This window comes from Perca fluviatilis, chromosome 8, assembly GCF_010015445.1.
Source record: "Perca fluviatilis chromosome 8, GENO_Pfluv_1.0, whole genome shotgun sequence".
NCBI lineage: Eukaryota > Metazoa > Chordata > Actinopteri > Perciformes > Percidae > Perca > Perca fluviatilis.
In genome coordinates, this window is record NC_053119.1 from 11,100,511 (window position 1) to 11,113,520 (window position 13,010).

At 38.3% G+C, this 13,010-nt stretch overlaps 1 protein-coding gene across 1 annotated transcript; it reads right to left on the minus strand.

Annotated features, from left to right (window-relative positions):
- Positions 1-538: 538 nt before the first annotated feature.
- Positions 539-9,798, minus strand: wdr61 (WD repeat domain 61). Its single transcript, XM_039807899.1, has 11 exons — positions 9,666-9,798; positions 9,234-9,291; positions 9,094-9,121; positions 8,281-8,386; positions 7,179-7,351; positions 5,352-5,500; positions 4,652-4,745; positions 3,026-3,119; positions 2,679-2,771; positions 2,192-2,270; positions 539-793 (listed from the first exon to the last, which is right to left on the minus strand). The coding sequence occupies exons 2-11, from the start codon at positions 9,243-9,245 to the stop codon at positions 704-706; spliced, it is 918 nt and encodes a 305-aa protein (XP_039663833.1). The 5' UTR covers positions 9,246-9,291; positions 9,666-9,798; the 3' UTR covers positions 539-703.
- Between the last annotated feature and the right edge of the window lie 3,212 nt (positions 9,799-13,010).

Genomic DNA, 13,010 nt, shown 5'->3' on the forward strand with positions numbered 1-13,010 from the left:
GGTAACTAGTTTTATGATCTGTACTTTATAAAGAATTTTTTTTCAAAGCCTGCCATTTGCTACAAGCATCAGTTTATTGTGAGGCTGCAGTACACCCGCTGGGCCACTGGAGGGAGCACTACATCTTACTTCATGTCCCACATGCTGCTGCTGCTGATGTCTTCACTGCCTTTGCTACAATGTTCTCAATGTACCACATCCCAAAGTACTGTCACCAAATTATGGAGCCACAAAACAAAAGCCAAAAGCCTAGTTGTAAAGTCATGTTATCAAACAAGTCAGAAAAAAGGAAAAAACTGGAGAATAAAAGAAGTATAATGCTTATTTATATATGATTTATTTTTACAGTTAATTGATAATCTCTCAATCTTTTACTGTCTTGTCTGTTTCAGGGCTCCATACCAAATCGCTTATTTTATCTGAAACCTCAGATATTCAATTTACAATTATATGCTATCCAAATCAAATCACTGAATGAGAAATAGCTGCGTGTCAACGCCTCGGACCATAAACTCAATAAAGACGATAGAAACAAAAATACAAAAGCAGCCCCTTTATTTGACCGTAGTGGGCCAGTGCAAAAAAACCCATCACATTTACAGCTTCCCTCCCTCCCTCCTCCAATTACCAACTTCAGCTCCATGATTTGAGTAAACAGCTCTGTAGATCCTCTCCTCTTGTAGCGTGTACAGGACGTCGTCCGTCACATGGGACAGTCGTAGATGTGGATGGCGCGGTCGTCTCCAGCCGAGATGATCTTTGAGCCGTTGCTGTTGTACTTCACACACCACACCTAAAAGACAACAGGAACAGAAAGGACGGGAATTGAGTTACATATGAAAAGGGTAATTCCATAATCACAAACCAGAATCTGCATGTTGGAAAAAGATAAAAAGTTAGGAGCAGGACTGTGTGACATCCCACCACTTTCTATATCAAGAATTAACAAGGTTAAAACGACAACATAGTGTCTCAAATAGCAAGAGCGATGGAATAAAAATGCCCTTGCTTAAAAAAAAAAGGTCTTCAAAAAGTATAAAAAAATGGTGCTTTTCGCCATTAATTTACAGCATTATACATTTAATTCTGTTACTGACGAGCTGCATCAAAAATTTAAAGGGGAAATATCATGAAAGTATATTATAATATTTATATCATAAAGTACTTATTGGACTTTAACTTATCATTGCACTCACAATAACGAGTGTAGCTGTCCTCAATTTCATCCTGTACGCCTCACCTCCGGTTTTTCCTGCATCCACCGTGTGTGTGTGTGTGTGTGTGTTGTTGTGTGTGTGTGGGTGTGTGTGTGTGTGTGTGTGTGTGTGTGTGTGTGTGTGTGTGTGTGTGTGTGTGTGTGTGTGTGTGTGTCTGTGTCTGTGTGTGTGTGTGTGTCAGTCGCGGGGGGGGAATTGAGCAGCAGCCCCGCCCGCTGCAGAGAGCCGACAGGATTGAAACAGCAGCAGCTTTCAGCGACTTTAGAGTGAAAAACCGTTACAGCGTCCATTGATGTTAAAATGTATACAGGTTGGCAGGGCGGTCTGAAATGGTTCGCACGGTCTTTCGCTGTACGTTTTGTTGGTAAATGTGAGATGTTCCAGTCGCACACGTCTCGTCTTCATATCAGAAACAAGGAAATTATCAACCCGCTTGGTCATTGGCTCTCAGAGTGCACGTGGGACTGCTGGGATTGATTGAAGTCGCGGGAAACTTCAGGTTATTGGTCAAATTTGCGGAAAAGTTGCAGTGGTTGGTCAAAGTTGCGAGTCACACGACATCGCGAAATCCTGGAGGGACTGGCTATTAAGTGCTCTAGAAGAACAAAGCAAAGCTGAACAATTAATTACCCACAAATTGTCCCATTTAGGTTTTCCGATTCACAAAAACAATATGGCAGAGTCAGCCGCCTCTGATCTCCTCGGTGAGGAGTCGTGATATTTCATTTAGAGGCTTAGTTGGAGAAACAGATCAACTTCCCCACAGGCGTCTGTAACCAGGGATCTAATGACAGCCGGGTTTATTGGTTTAGCCCGGGCTGAAACGTCAGAGAAGGGTCATGTGAGAGGCCACTCTATGACATTGGCCGTATTGATTTCCCCCTAACACATCAGCACCTTCAGCACATGGATTTCCTCACTTTGAATCAGATTATAACACACTCAGTGAGGAGATACAGGGTTATCTTTGTCACCTGGTCTTGATGGTCGAAGAAAGTGTTGATACACGCTCTGGAGCTGGCGTCCCAAACCTTCACACTCTTGTCAGATGAGCTGAAAGTAGCAGAGAGATGACATGTTGTAACAGTTCATCTTAGAATCAAGCTTTGCGTCGTCTGGCTGACCTGCTCAGTTTATCTTGGCACCGTGAACTGGAAACGGTCTAAAAAAAAAAAAAAACAGCTACAGCTGACAACGGTTTCACATGACGGGAGTGAAGGCTTGGGAGAGCAGACGAGAGGAAAACACGTGTGCTAATGTAGAGTACAGGGAAGAGCAGATGCTCACACAACTATTTATTAGATTTTAATGTATTTATATCGGTATGTCTGTTTCAGGTCCATCAACATTTGCTTCAGGTGGTAAAATGTTATGTTGCAGAAATGCAGCTTTCATGCATCAGCACAGAAAAACTATTCCTCTGATTTGTAGCAACCTGAAGTTGTTCTGAATCTGTGTTACCTCGAGACAAAGTGGGTGTTATCTGGGGAGAAGGCCACATTCAGAACCCAGGATCCGTGTCCACTCAGCGTGCCGGCCAGGTTGGCATGTTGCCTGTGAAACAACAGCTGAAAGTTTATTAGAGCAAACGAATGATTCTTTCTTTTTTCCTTCTTCACGGTTTATTTCTGAAGTTTGTAATTTGTAAATATCTGCAACACTGATGCACCCTTTCCCTCCCTTGTCCTGTGCGTATATATTTTATTTTCTGTGTAATGAGCATCTTTGGCACATATTACAGTTCTTTCATATAAAAAACAAACAAAACTGATCGGCAGAAGTATCCACGAGCTGCCGGCTGAACTCACACGTCATATATCTTGATGTAGCCGTCGTCGGAGGCTGTGACCAGGAGCTGGGAGTCGGGGGAGAAAGTGAGGGATCGGATGGGCATGGCGTGACCTGAAGAGAGGGGGAACAGTCACTCAGTACGCTTCCTCACTGAGGTCGCAAATGTGGGGGATCTCTGCCTCCTTAATACTAAAACAGTATGCTGAAATTATTTAAAAATATGTAGCATTGGAAAGCCGCAAAATGTACATCTTCACATGCCAGTGTGTGTTCAAAGCTGATTAAATATAGATTAAAGTCTATACTCATGATCTAAATTATATTTGGCCTAATACTTTTAGTCTTAATCTGACTTTTTCCCCTAAAATGTTTGAACTGTGTTCACTCCATCTAGTGCCAAAAAGATTAGTCAATGAATTGATTAGTGGATTAAAAGAAAACATGAATACATTGAAGTCATTTTATCCGACAGAAAGACTAGAAATGTTCTTGTTCTAGAATTTGCAGCTTTCTCTGTTTTTAATCATTTTCAAAATTGAATATTTGTTGGGTTTGGTCAAACAAAACAAGCAATTTTACAAAGTCATATGACTTAGTCACACCTTACCTAGCTACTGCGTGACTCCCAACAAAGATGGTATAGAAGTGTGATGCCTCACTCTGTAGCTAAAACAGAGAGCTCAACACACTATACTATACTATAGATTATGTTTTTTGAAAATTAAACCATGTAAACCTATTCTGGTACAACCTCTAAATACAATTATGAAACTGAAAATCAGCATAATAGGAGCACTTTAAAAAGGTCCCATGTCATGAAAATGTCACTTTATAATTATGAATTATAGTGTAAGACTTCTCAGATCTGATGCACAGCCGACTGCTATAATAGATGTGCACTTTTATACTAAAGGTGTATATACTGTATGTCCCTTTCCTTTGTTAAAAGATATTCTTAAAAGCAAATGTTTAGTCACATTGGTGTATTCATTTAGGACCTCAATCTGCCCAGAACTCATCTTTCCTCTTGTGGTCTTAAAACTGCAGATAATGCAAAAGACGACAGGGCAATTAAAAGGTCCCATGGCATGAAAATTTCACTTTATGAGTTTTTTTAACATTAATATGCGTTCCCCCAGCCTGCCTATGGTCCCCCAGTGGCTAGAAATGGTGATAGGTGTAAACCGAGCCCTGGGTATCCTGCTCTGCCTTTGAGAAAATGAAAGCTCAGATGGGCCGATCCTCCTTATGAGGTCATAAGGTTACCTCCCCTTTCTCTGCTTTGTCCCCCCAGAGAATTTGGCCCACCCATGAGAGAGAGACATCATGGCTTGCAAACAAACAAGGTGGCAGTTGGTCAAGGCCACACCCCCACCCTCCACCTTGCCCCCCCCTCTCTCCTCCTCAATAGCTACAGACACAGAAATGGCACATACTAAGGAAAGCTCATTGTGGGACTGGCTCTAGTGGCTGTAATTCTGCACCAAGGCAGAATTTCGGGAAAGAGACTTCAGATACAGTATTAGGGGACCACTAAGGTCTATATAAAAGAGTCTTCAGATACAGTATTAGGGGACCACTAAGGTCTATATAAAAGCATCCAAAGAGCACCATATCATGGGACCTTTAATATTTGAATCTACCTTCCAGTGTGTGGAGCAGCTTTCCGGTTGCAATGTCAAAGATGTTGATAATTCCATCGATGGCTCCACTGGCCAAATATTTTCCATCAGGGCTCTGAGGGGCAAAACAAAATAGAACCAATGAAGTTACTAATTATAAAGACAACTTCCCAAATGTAGAGACATAAGACTAGACAATCTAGTTGTAAAGGCCTTTAAAAACAACCTTTGGGCCTGGAGAGAAAGGTTAAGGAGTTAAAAGAAGGGTAGTCTATATCAACGACGTTTCATTTCCGGGATTGTTCAGGTGCTGTCGGAAATTCCGACCGGACATCCAGACAGCTAGCTAGACTATCTGTCCAATCTGAGTTTTACACATGTTCCACCAAAACAAGTTCCTTTCTGGGATATTTTGCAGCGGCAACGTTGCTCCATCCGGCGGTTAGCGCCGCCCAAGACGATTGAGACTGGTTTAAAGAAATGCCAATAAACCAGAGCACGTTTTTCTCCCTTCCCGGAATGCTGTGTGGACTCGCCAGACCCTCCTCCGCAGCGCTTTGGAGGAAGGTCTGGCAATGCAAGACTAAAGAAGGGGAAACCATGATGTGAGTGAGAAAAAACACAAGATGAGTAATTGTAAAACCAAGACAGTGAGGTCTCAGTCCTTAGAGACTTAGAGCCACCACCCAGCCGACCAGAAGGAAAATTGATAGTTCCTTACGTAAGCTATACTCAGGATGAATTTTCCTCGAGTGTCCAGGGAATATTCCTTCTTGCCACTTTCCACACCAAAGATGTTGACCTTGCCAAGATGGCTTCCTGTGGCAATGTATTTAGAGTCTGGGGAGAAGGCGACCGACCATGCGTCAACTAGAGAGGAGAGCACAAAGACAGAGAGGGAAGGTTGAACACATGAAACTGATTCTTCTCAAGGAAATGTTTAAAAGCAAATACGACAAATTAGTGTCACCCAGTCAAAGTTAAAACCTACTTTCCGCTCTGTAAAGTCAACACTAACAAGACTATTAGTTAGAAGTTAAATATTATAACATAAATAGTATACCAAAAAAAAGGGTTTAATAGTAACAGGACTCACATCTATAGACTCCAAATATACCAAAATACAGTATGCCCCAAGAGAGGGAAAAAAGCTCTTTATTCCACTGACCCAGACCAACCACTGAGTGAAACGGAGTGTCACTAATGGAAGTTGACATGGCATTAGATGAAGTACAGCTTGGTTCAAGATACACAACAACAGAGACATTTCTGGGTGTGGGGTTCCCGAGAGGTGAGAGTAAAAAAACTAAACAAGCTTGCTGTGCTACACAGCAGAACAGACAAGCTGTCATCCCCTGCAGGTTGGTTTTAATACCTTACAGTAAAAAAAACAACAGATGATCACTCAACCCGACACAGTAAGACCACGTTCACATCAAATCAGCTATCTTTTTTTTTTAATCAGAAGTATGAGTTTAGAAGCCAGGTTATCTATGCCTATTATCTATGCATGTAACAAAAAAAATTGGTTACTGGTAACAATGAAACAAAAGTACAATAGGGCTGCTGATTTTTTTTTTCTGACCAAGTTTTTATTTATTTCCACGCCTTCCTTTGCTGGCTGCTAGGGATTGGGAAAAATTATAGTATCGCGATATTTTCCGTGGCAATACTGTATCGATACACAGACGCCAAGTATCAATCTATTATTACATATATGTTGCTCAGTTTGTCTGCCTGACAATCCCATTTTGCAACAATAAAATTGAAGTGAGATGAATTTTTTAGATAAAACAGATGTTGATAAAGTTTCCTTTTCGGCACATAACTTGAAATTGGTAAAAAAAAATTTTTAAAAAAAATTGAAGTTGGAAAAAAAGCAATAAATTGCAATATATCGCAGAATATTGCAATAGGTTTAAAATCGCAATAATATCGTATTGTGACAGAAGTATCGTGATGATATCGTATCGTGAGGCCTCTGGTGATTCCCATCCCTACTGGCTGCTGATTATATTTCAAGTTTTCAAAGATTATTCTGTTGATTATGCTTTCAATTTTTCAATCAATCCCAATCCTAAAGCTAATGGTCTCACCAAAACCCAAAGATATTCCGTTTATTATCAATTAAGACAAAGAGCAGCAGGAAATTCTTACAGATGAGAAGCTGAAACCATCGAATGTTTCGTGTTTTTGCTTGAAAACTGACTTAAATTATGAATCTGTAATCAAAACAGTTGCTGATTATTTTTCTGTCAGGCTTTATCCCAGCAGTGTACACTGCATCTGTTGAGCCAGACTACTGCTCGATTAATCAACCTACAGTATTGTTTCAACTTTAGACAATCAGTATCTTACATTAAAATAAATCATGCTGACTGTAAGTGTGAATATTAAAGTCAGAGAAAATATAATATTTGTTTAATTCAAACATCAGATATAGCGCAGAGGGAAGCATGATCTCTCTCTACCCACCACGCTATCCTACCACCCAATACAAATCAAATCAACGCAGAATTATCAACCATCCTCTGAGGCCCAGCCGTACCTGGTCCGGCGTCCATGGACTTGATCTGTTTCCCAGACTCTAGGTCCCAGAGACGGATGTGAGCGTCGAGGGAGCTGGAGGCGGCGATCGCTCCGTTGTGACTGATGTCCACTGACACCACACCCAGCTGGTGGCCCTCCAGAGTCCACTGCAGCTCCAGCTTCTCATCTGACCTGCAGGAACAGTGGGAGATCATTCGGTCACGTCAAGTCAAATAAACTCAACTTTTAAGCCAAGTTCTGAAAAGTGCTCAGAAAAAAACGAGACAACAACGACAACTGGGCAAACTCTGTCAGACCTTGATGTGAAATTACTTTCTCACCAAGTCAAAGTTTATTTCAGTAGCACATTCAACAAAGATTTATGAGAAACTGGGCGATAGAAAAGATAAGAAACAAAACCTATAGTGACAGCATGACGCCCAATTATATTACTATCGCACATTCTTATTCTTTACGATAACCATAAAGATGTTAAATGCTACTTTTGAGGATCTGGAATTATAGTGTAAGACTTCTCAGATCTGATGCACAGCTGACTGCTATAATAGATGTGCACTTTTATACTAAAGGTGTATATACTGTATGTCCCTTTCCTTTGTTAGAAGATCTTCTTAAAAGCAAATGTTTAAAGTCACATTGGTGTATTCATTCAGGACCTCAATCTGCACAGAACTCATCTTTCCTCTTGCAGTCTTAAAACTGCAGATACTGCAAAAGACGACAGGGCAGTTAAGTGTATTATTGCGGCCTCCATCTATGGTCATAATCAATACCCTCACAACCCCTACAGGTCAATGAAAATGGAAAACAGTCATGCTCAGTTCCCTGTGATAAACCTTTTTTTGTTTTGTACAAAATCTATTTCAATGCTTTTTACCTGTCTATTTTTGTTATTTGTGGAAATTATAAAAGATTTTTTTTTTTTTAAAGACAATAACAAAATTAGGTGAATATAGAAAGAACAAATCTAGATTGGATTTTAATTAAATCCAATGTTACAAATACAATATTGGGCAAGACAACAAGATCAGCCAGACAGATGGCTATCACATCAATGTATTGGGTGGTACTGTCGTGAGGAGTAAAAAGAAAACACTCACCATTTCCAGACTTTCACCATGTCATCTAGTGAGCCGGTGACTATAGTCTCTGTCCCATCCGCCTCACTTTTACCCCACGCTGCTGTCCAGATAGCATCATCGTGTGCTGAGAGGAAACAAACAGGTTAAAACTCTGACAATAGTGTGATTACAAGCAGTGTTTCATACATGAAATTAGCAGGGCAGATGGGAAAAGTATTTAAAGGATAAGTCAGACATTATTCTATGTCTTTTTTATTGTCGACAAATCCCATGGAAACACCACCAAAACCAATTATTTGTTAGTATGATTCTGAGTACTTTCTGGCTTTCCTATCCTGTCTGTGGTTCTCAGCTCCAAGCCCATTTGTTTCTACTGAAAATGTAAACTATTAAAACAACAGACTGCATGTACAAAGTTTCAGTTGTCAGCAAGTTTTTTTAGCGAATGTTCACAACAGCATTTATTTTCTAATAGGTTTTGGAGAACAGTTGCACTCTATGGCACAGTGGATATCAGGCTTTAGCTACACACACACAATACTCGTTAGTAAAAAGTCATCTTTTAAGGGATTTGTTAAGCCAAGAAAAATGTAGGCTATCGTGAGCCATATATTTTACCCCTTTTGCAATTTTGTGGCAATTATTAATGTTGTGGTGTGTAATTCAAGTGGTCGGAGAGAAAACTAGACTTCTGCATATGTAAGTCTTATGCTGAGTGAGAACAACAAACAAGACAAAAAGAATTAGTGGTAGTAGTTCTGAATAACATAACATTCTGTGGAAATCATTATAATTATACAGTGAGATGTGTTTATGCATAATGTTACTCACCGTGTTCTTGCTTGAAAAGAATGCTATACTGAAATCAAAATACAAGTTTACAGTTAATCTTTGAGCTCTTTCACGCAGAAAACAAACAAAGCGAGGACATGTTGAGCGAAAACATGAATACATCTGAATTTGTTTCTTACTTGAGTGCTCATTTTTTTGGTCCTGGGAGTCTGAAAGCCAGTTAGATTACCTTACTACCTGGAAACAAAATTAAAGTGTGTCAGTTTTGACAAAGCAGGACATGTTTATTTTAAACTTTGAACTCATCACCGTTTTTGCGTTAGTTACAGTACATGTGTAGAGCTGCCGCAGCTAGTGACAGAACAGACACATGAATAGCAAACTAAACTAAAGGTTAACAGCACAGTTTTTGTGCAGTTGCACACATGAAAAAACGATGGCTAACAAGAGCTAGCTCTAACTAGCAGCGGTTATCATAGCAGGTTAGAGCTGCAACAAATTACAGTTTGCTGTTTTAACAGTAACCCGAGTATCGGGTGGTCGCCCAGTTTATCGGACTATCGGTATTTACGATAGAATATTTAGCTATGATATAATATGCGCCCACGTACCTTCAAAGCTCCTAAAAGTATGTTTTATTCAATTTCTGAAGCTCAGTAAATTACATGTGAAACGCCATGACAAAATTTGGCGTAACTTCCGGTCGCCGTCTTCTTCGTTTGTCAAACAACGGTTGACGAATAACTTATGAAGCTCACTATCGCCTCCAGCGGATCTGCGGAGGAAAAAAAACAATTACTAGAGTTGAAAAAGATAATTTAAACACTTGCATACAAATAATTATATAGATGTAATTGTATAGATATAGATGTTTTAATTATTAAAACAGTTCATAATTATATAATAGAAGAAGCCAGTTAGGTGGGTGTGAGGAAGAATCAACATGGACAACAAAACAACAACAAACAAATGTACATAGTGTATATTTGTGAATGGAATAACAAAAAGTATGTTTAATCAATTATCCATTTCAGTAACTTTTTCACAGACTACAGTGAGCCAGAGAACTGGAATTATTACTGTGTCAATTAGCCTACACTATTTCCAATTGTTTTAGGAATTATGTAACTGATAGCCCAGTTTAAATTCAGTTACATAAAATTATTCACTGATTGGATGTAGGCTAAAGTAAGCATTATTATTCACATTTCTACCCACACTTACAGCTTGAGTGTAAAGAAGAGATTTTAGAAAAACTGATTTGGACGCAATGTTAATATTTGACTTTAAATGAGCTGAGCTCCCTGTTTGTCTTGACTACAATAATAATGGCCTAAAGTAAAACCTCTATGGTGCAGAGAGAAAGGTAAATCAGAGCCTGAAGAGTAGGCAGAAACATATTTCAATATTTTGACAGTTGTTGCAGCAGCAGTCTGAGCTCCACACACTCAAAAAACGATTGTCGAGATAAAGTTTCAAGAAAATGATTCCAAGGTGAGAAAAGCAAATACAGCTGGTGTGTTTTGAATAACTCCTGAAGTAAAGCTGAAATGGGCAATTTATTGAGAAAGGACATCAGTGCGAATCTCCTGACAGCCTGAATGAAAAAGATTAGAGATGTCCTATTTAGAGCAGTGTATGTGTTACAATTCCTTTGAACGTGATCATTTCCACCTTCACAAGATGCTAAAACCCTCCATTGGGCCCCATAAAAACAAAAATGTACTATATTTAGGGTTGGTACAGACATGGCAACTCATCACTTCTATTTAACAGAAAAATAAATTAATTAATTAAACTAAATTAAAAAAATTATTGAACAAACTCAAAGTTGCAATAGATAAGTCAATAAATAAATGTCTGGAAGACAGTGGCAAATACTATGTACATTAATAAACACTTAAAATATCCATACAGCTGCGTACAACTACATTATACATTTATTAAATGTTTGTATACTGCTCGTAAATGTTAAATAGAGGGTTACCGACTGTTCCTTCTTTCAGGTGACTGTTTCACTGCCAGAGGAAACTCTCAGCTGCACATAAACACATAAACCACATGTAGAACTGCATAAATGCATGGTCAAAACCTAAAACAGAGTGTTTTCTTTCTTGATTTCCAAACGCCAAAAGCAACTAAGTGAACACTGAAAATGACAAGTTAAAGTTATCCTCTACATTCATAATTGTGCATGTAGTCAATCTGGATCTGTTCCTCCAGCCTCGACTGGAATCTATCATTTCTTCTTCATGCACTTGCATTTTCCCTTTTTGTTGGTGCCGCAGGCAGCAACGATGCTGCTATTTTCAGCCAAGTGATTTGTTTGTATGGGAAATTCTAATGGTGGGTAATGAACCTAATGTTATGGCATTAGCGACAACATGCTGAAGAGAGTTCAGGACTTCTGTTGTCATTATCTTTGATATGACAAAGTGTTTTATGAGCAGAACAACATAAAACATACACACACATCTATCTATCTATCTATCTATCTATCTATCTATCTATCTATCTATCTATCTATCTATCTATCTATCTATCTATCTATCTATCTATCTATCTATCTATCTAACTGTATACAGTCATGTGAAAAAATTAGGACACCCATGCTAAAGTTGACTAAAAAAAGAAGTAAAAAAATCATCTTTTGGAAATTGATCTTAATGCCTTAATTAAAAAAATGAGGAAAAATCCAACCTTTAAGGACACCAATTTTGTTTGTGAATGAATAATGTATCGTAAATAAATAAATGTTCTTCCTTAAAATACAGGGGGCATAAGTAAGTACACCCCTATGTTAAATTCCCATAGAGGCAGGCAGATTTTTATTTTTAAAGGCCAGTTATTTCATGGATCCAGGATACTATGCATCCTGATAAAGTTCCCTTGGCCTTTGGAATTAAAATAGCGCCACATCATCACATACTCTTTACCATACCTAGAGATTGGCATGGGGTACTTTGTATAAAATCATCAGAAAATTGGTGTCCTTAAAGGTTGGATTTTTCCTCATTTTTTTAATTAAGGCATTAAGATCAATTTCCAAAAGATGATTTTTTTATTCCTCTTTTTAGTCAACTTTAGCATGGGTGTCCTAATTTTTTTTACATGACTGTATATATATATATATATATGTATATATATATATATATATATATATATATATATATATATATATATATATATATATATATATATCTATCTATCTATCTATCTATCTATCTATCTATCTATCTATCTTTCTATCAACTTGAGGTATTACTACAGAGTGAAGCAAAAAATTTTCCATTTTTGCCTTAAGAAAAAAAAATGCTTCTTTTTGATTCATAACAAAAAGTATGATCAGATATATTTATAGCTACATAGAGATAAAGATTAAGAAAACTGGTAGTCAAAAAAAAAGAATTTCAGAATGTTCCTCCGTGACTCTGTTCTGTTCGTCACATAAGCACAGCTTGACACAAATATAAAATTAAATATAAGTGCAAGAAGTCTTTAAAAGTGCAGCTCCGTACGTTATCATCATTTTCCAGCCAAAAGGAGGAAAATTATGTGACAGTTTAGCCTGATTATGGGATTTGGCCTCGGAAGACTGTGTCAATGGAAATAAAAAAGACTAATCCCCCCAAATGTAGAAACTTTTAAGCTGAGGTGTCTGTTTCTAAGAGGTTTTGAGTCATTAAAATCTGTTCTGTGGAAACAGGAAATTAGAGTTGTGAAATGTCTGGATTTAGTTAAATGTCTGACCATTAACAGATGTGTTTGGGTGTTGATATTCAGCATACGCCCCGGCATGCATACTTGATTTACCATATTCCTCTGGTCTAATAAAAAACCTCTCAAAATCATTTTGAAAATATTCCCTTTCTGTCCAGTTCCCCTGTGGTTTTAGAAATGAGTAGAGGACAGCGTCGTCAAGTCTGAAACACAAGCACATTTACTGTAGCTGTAAA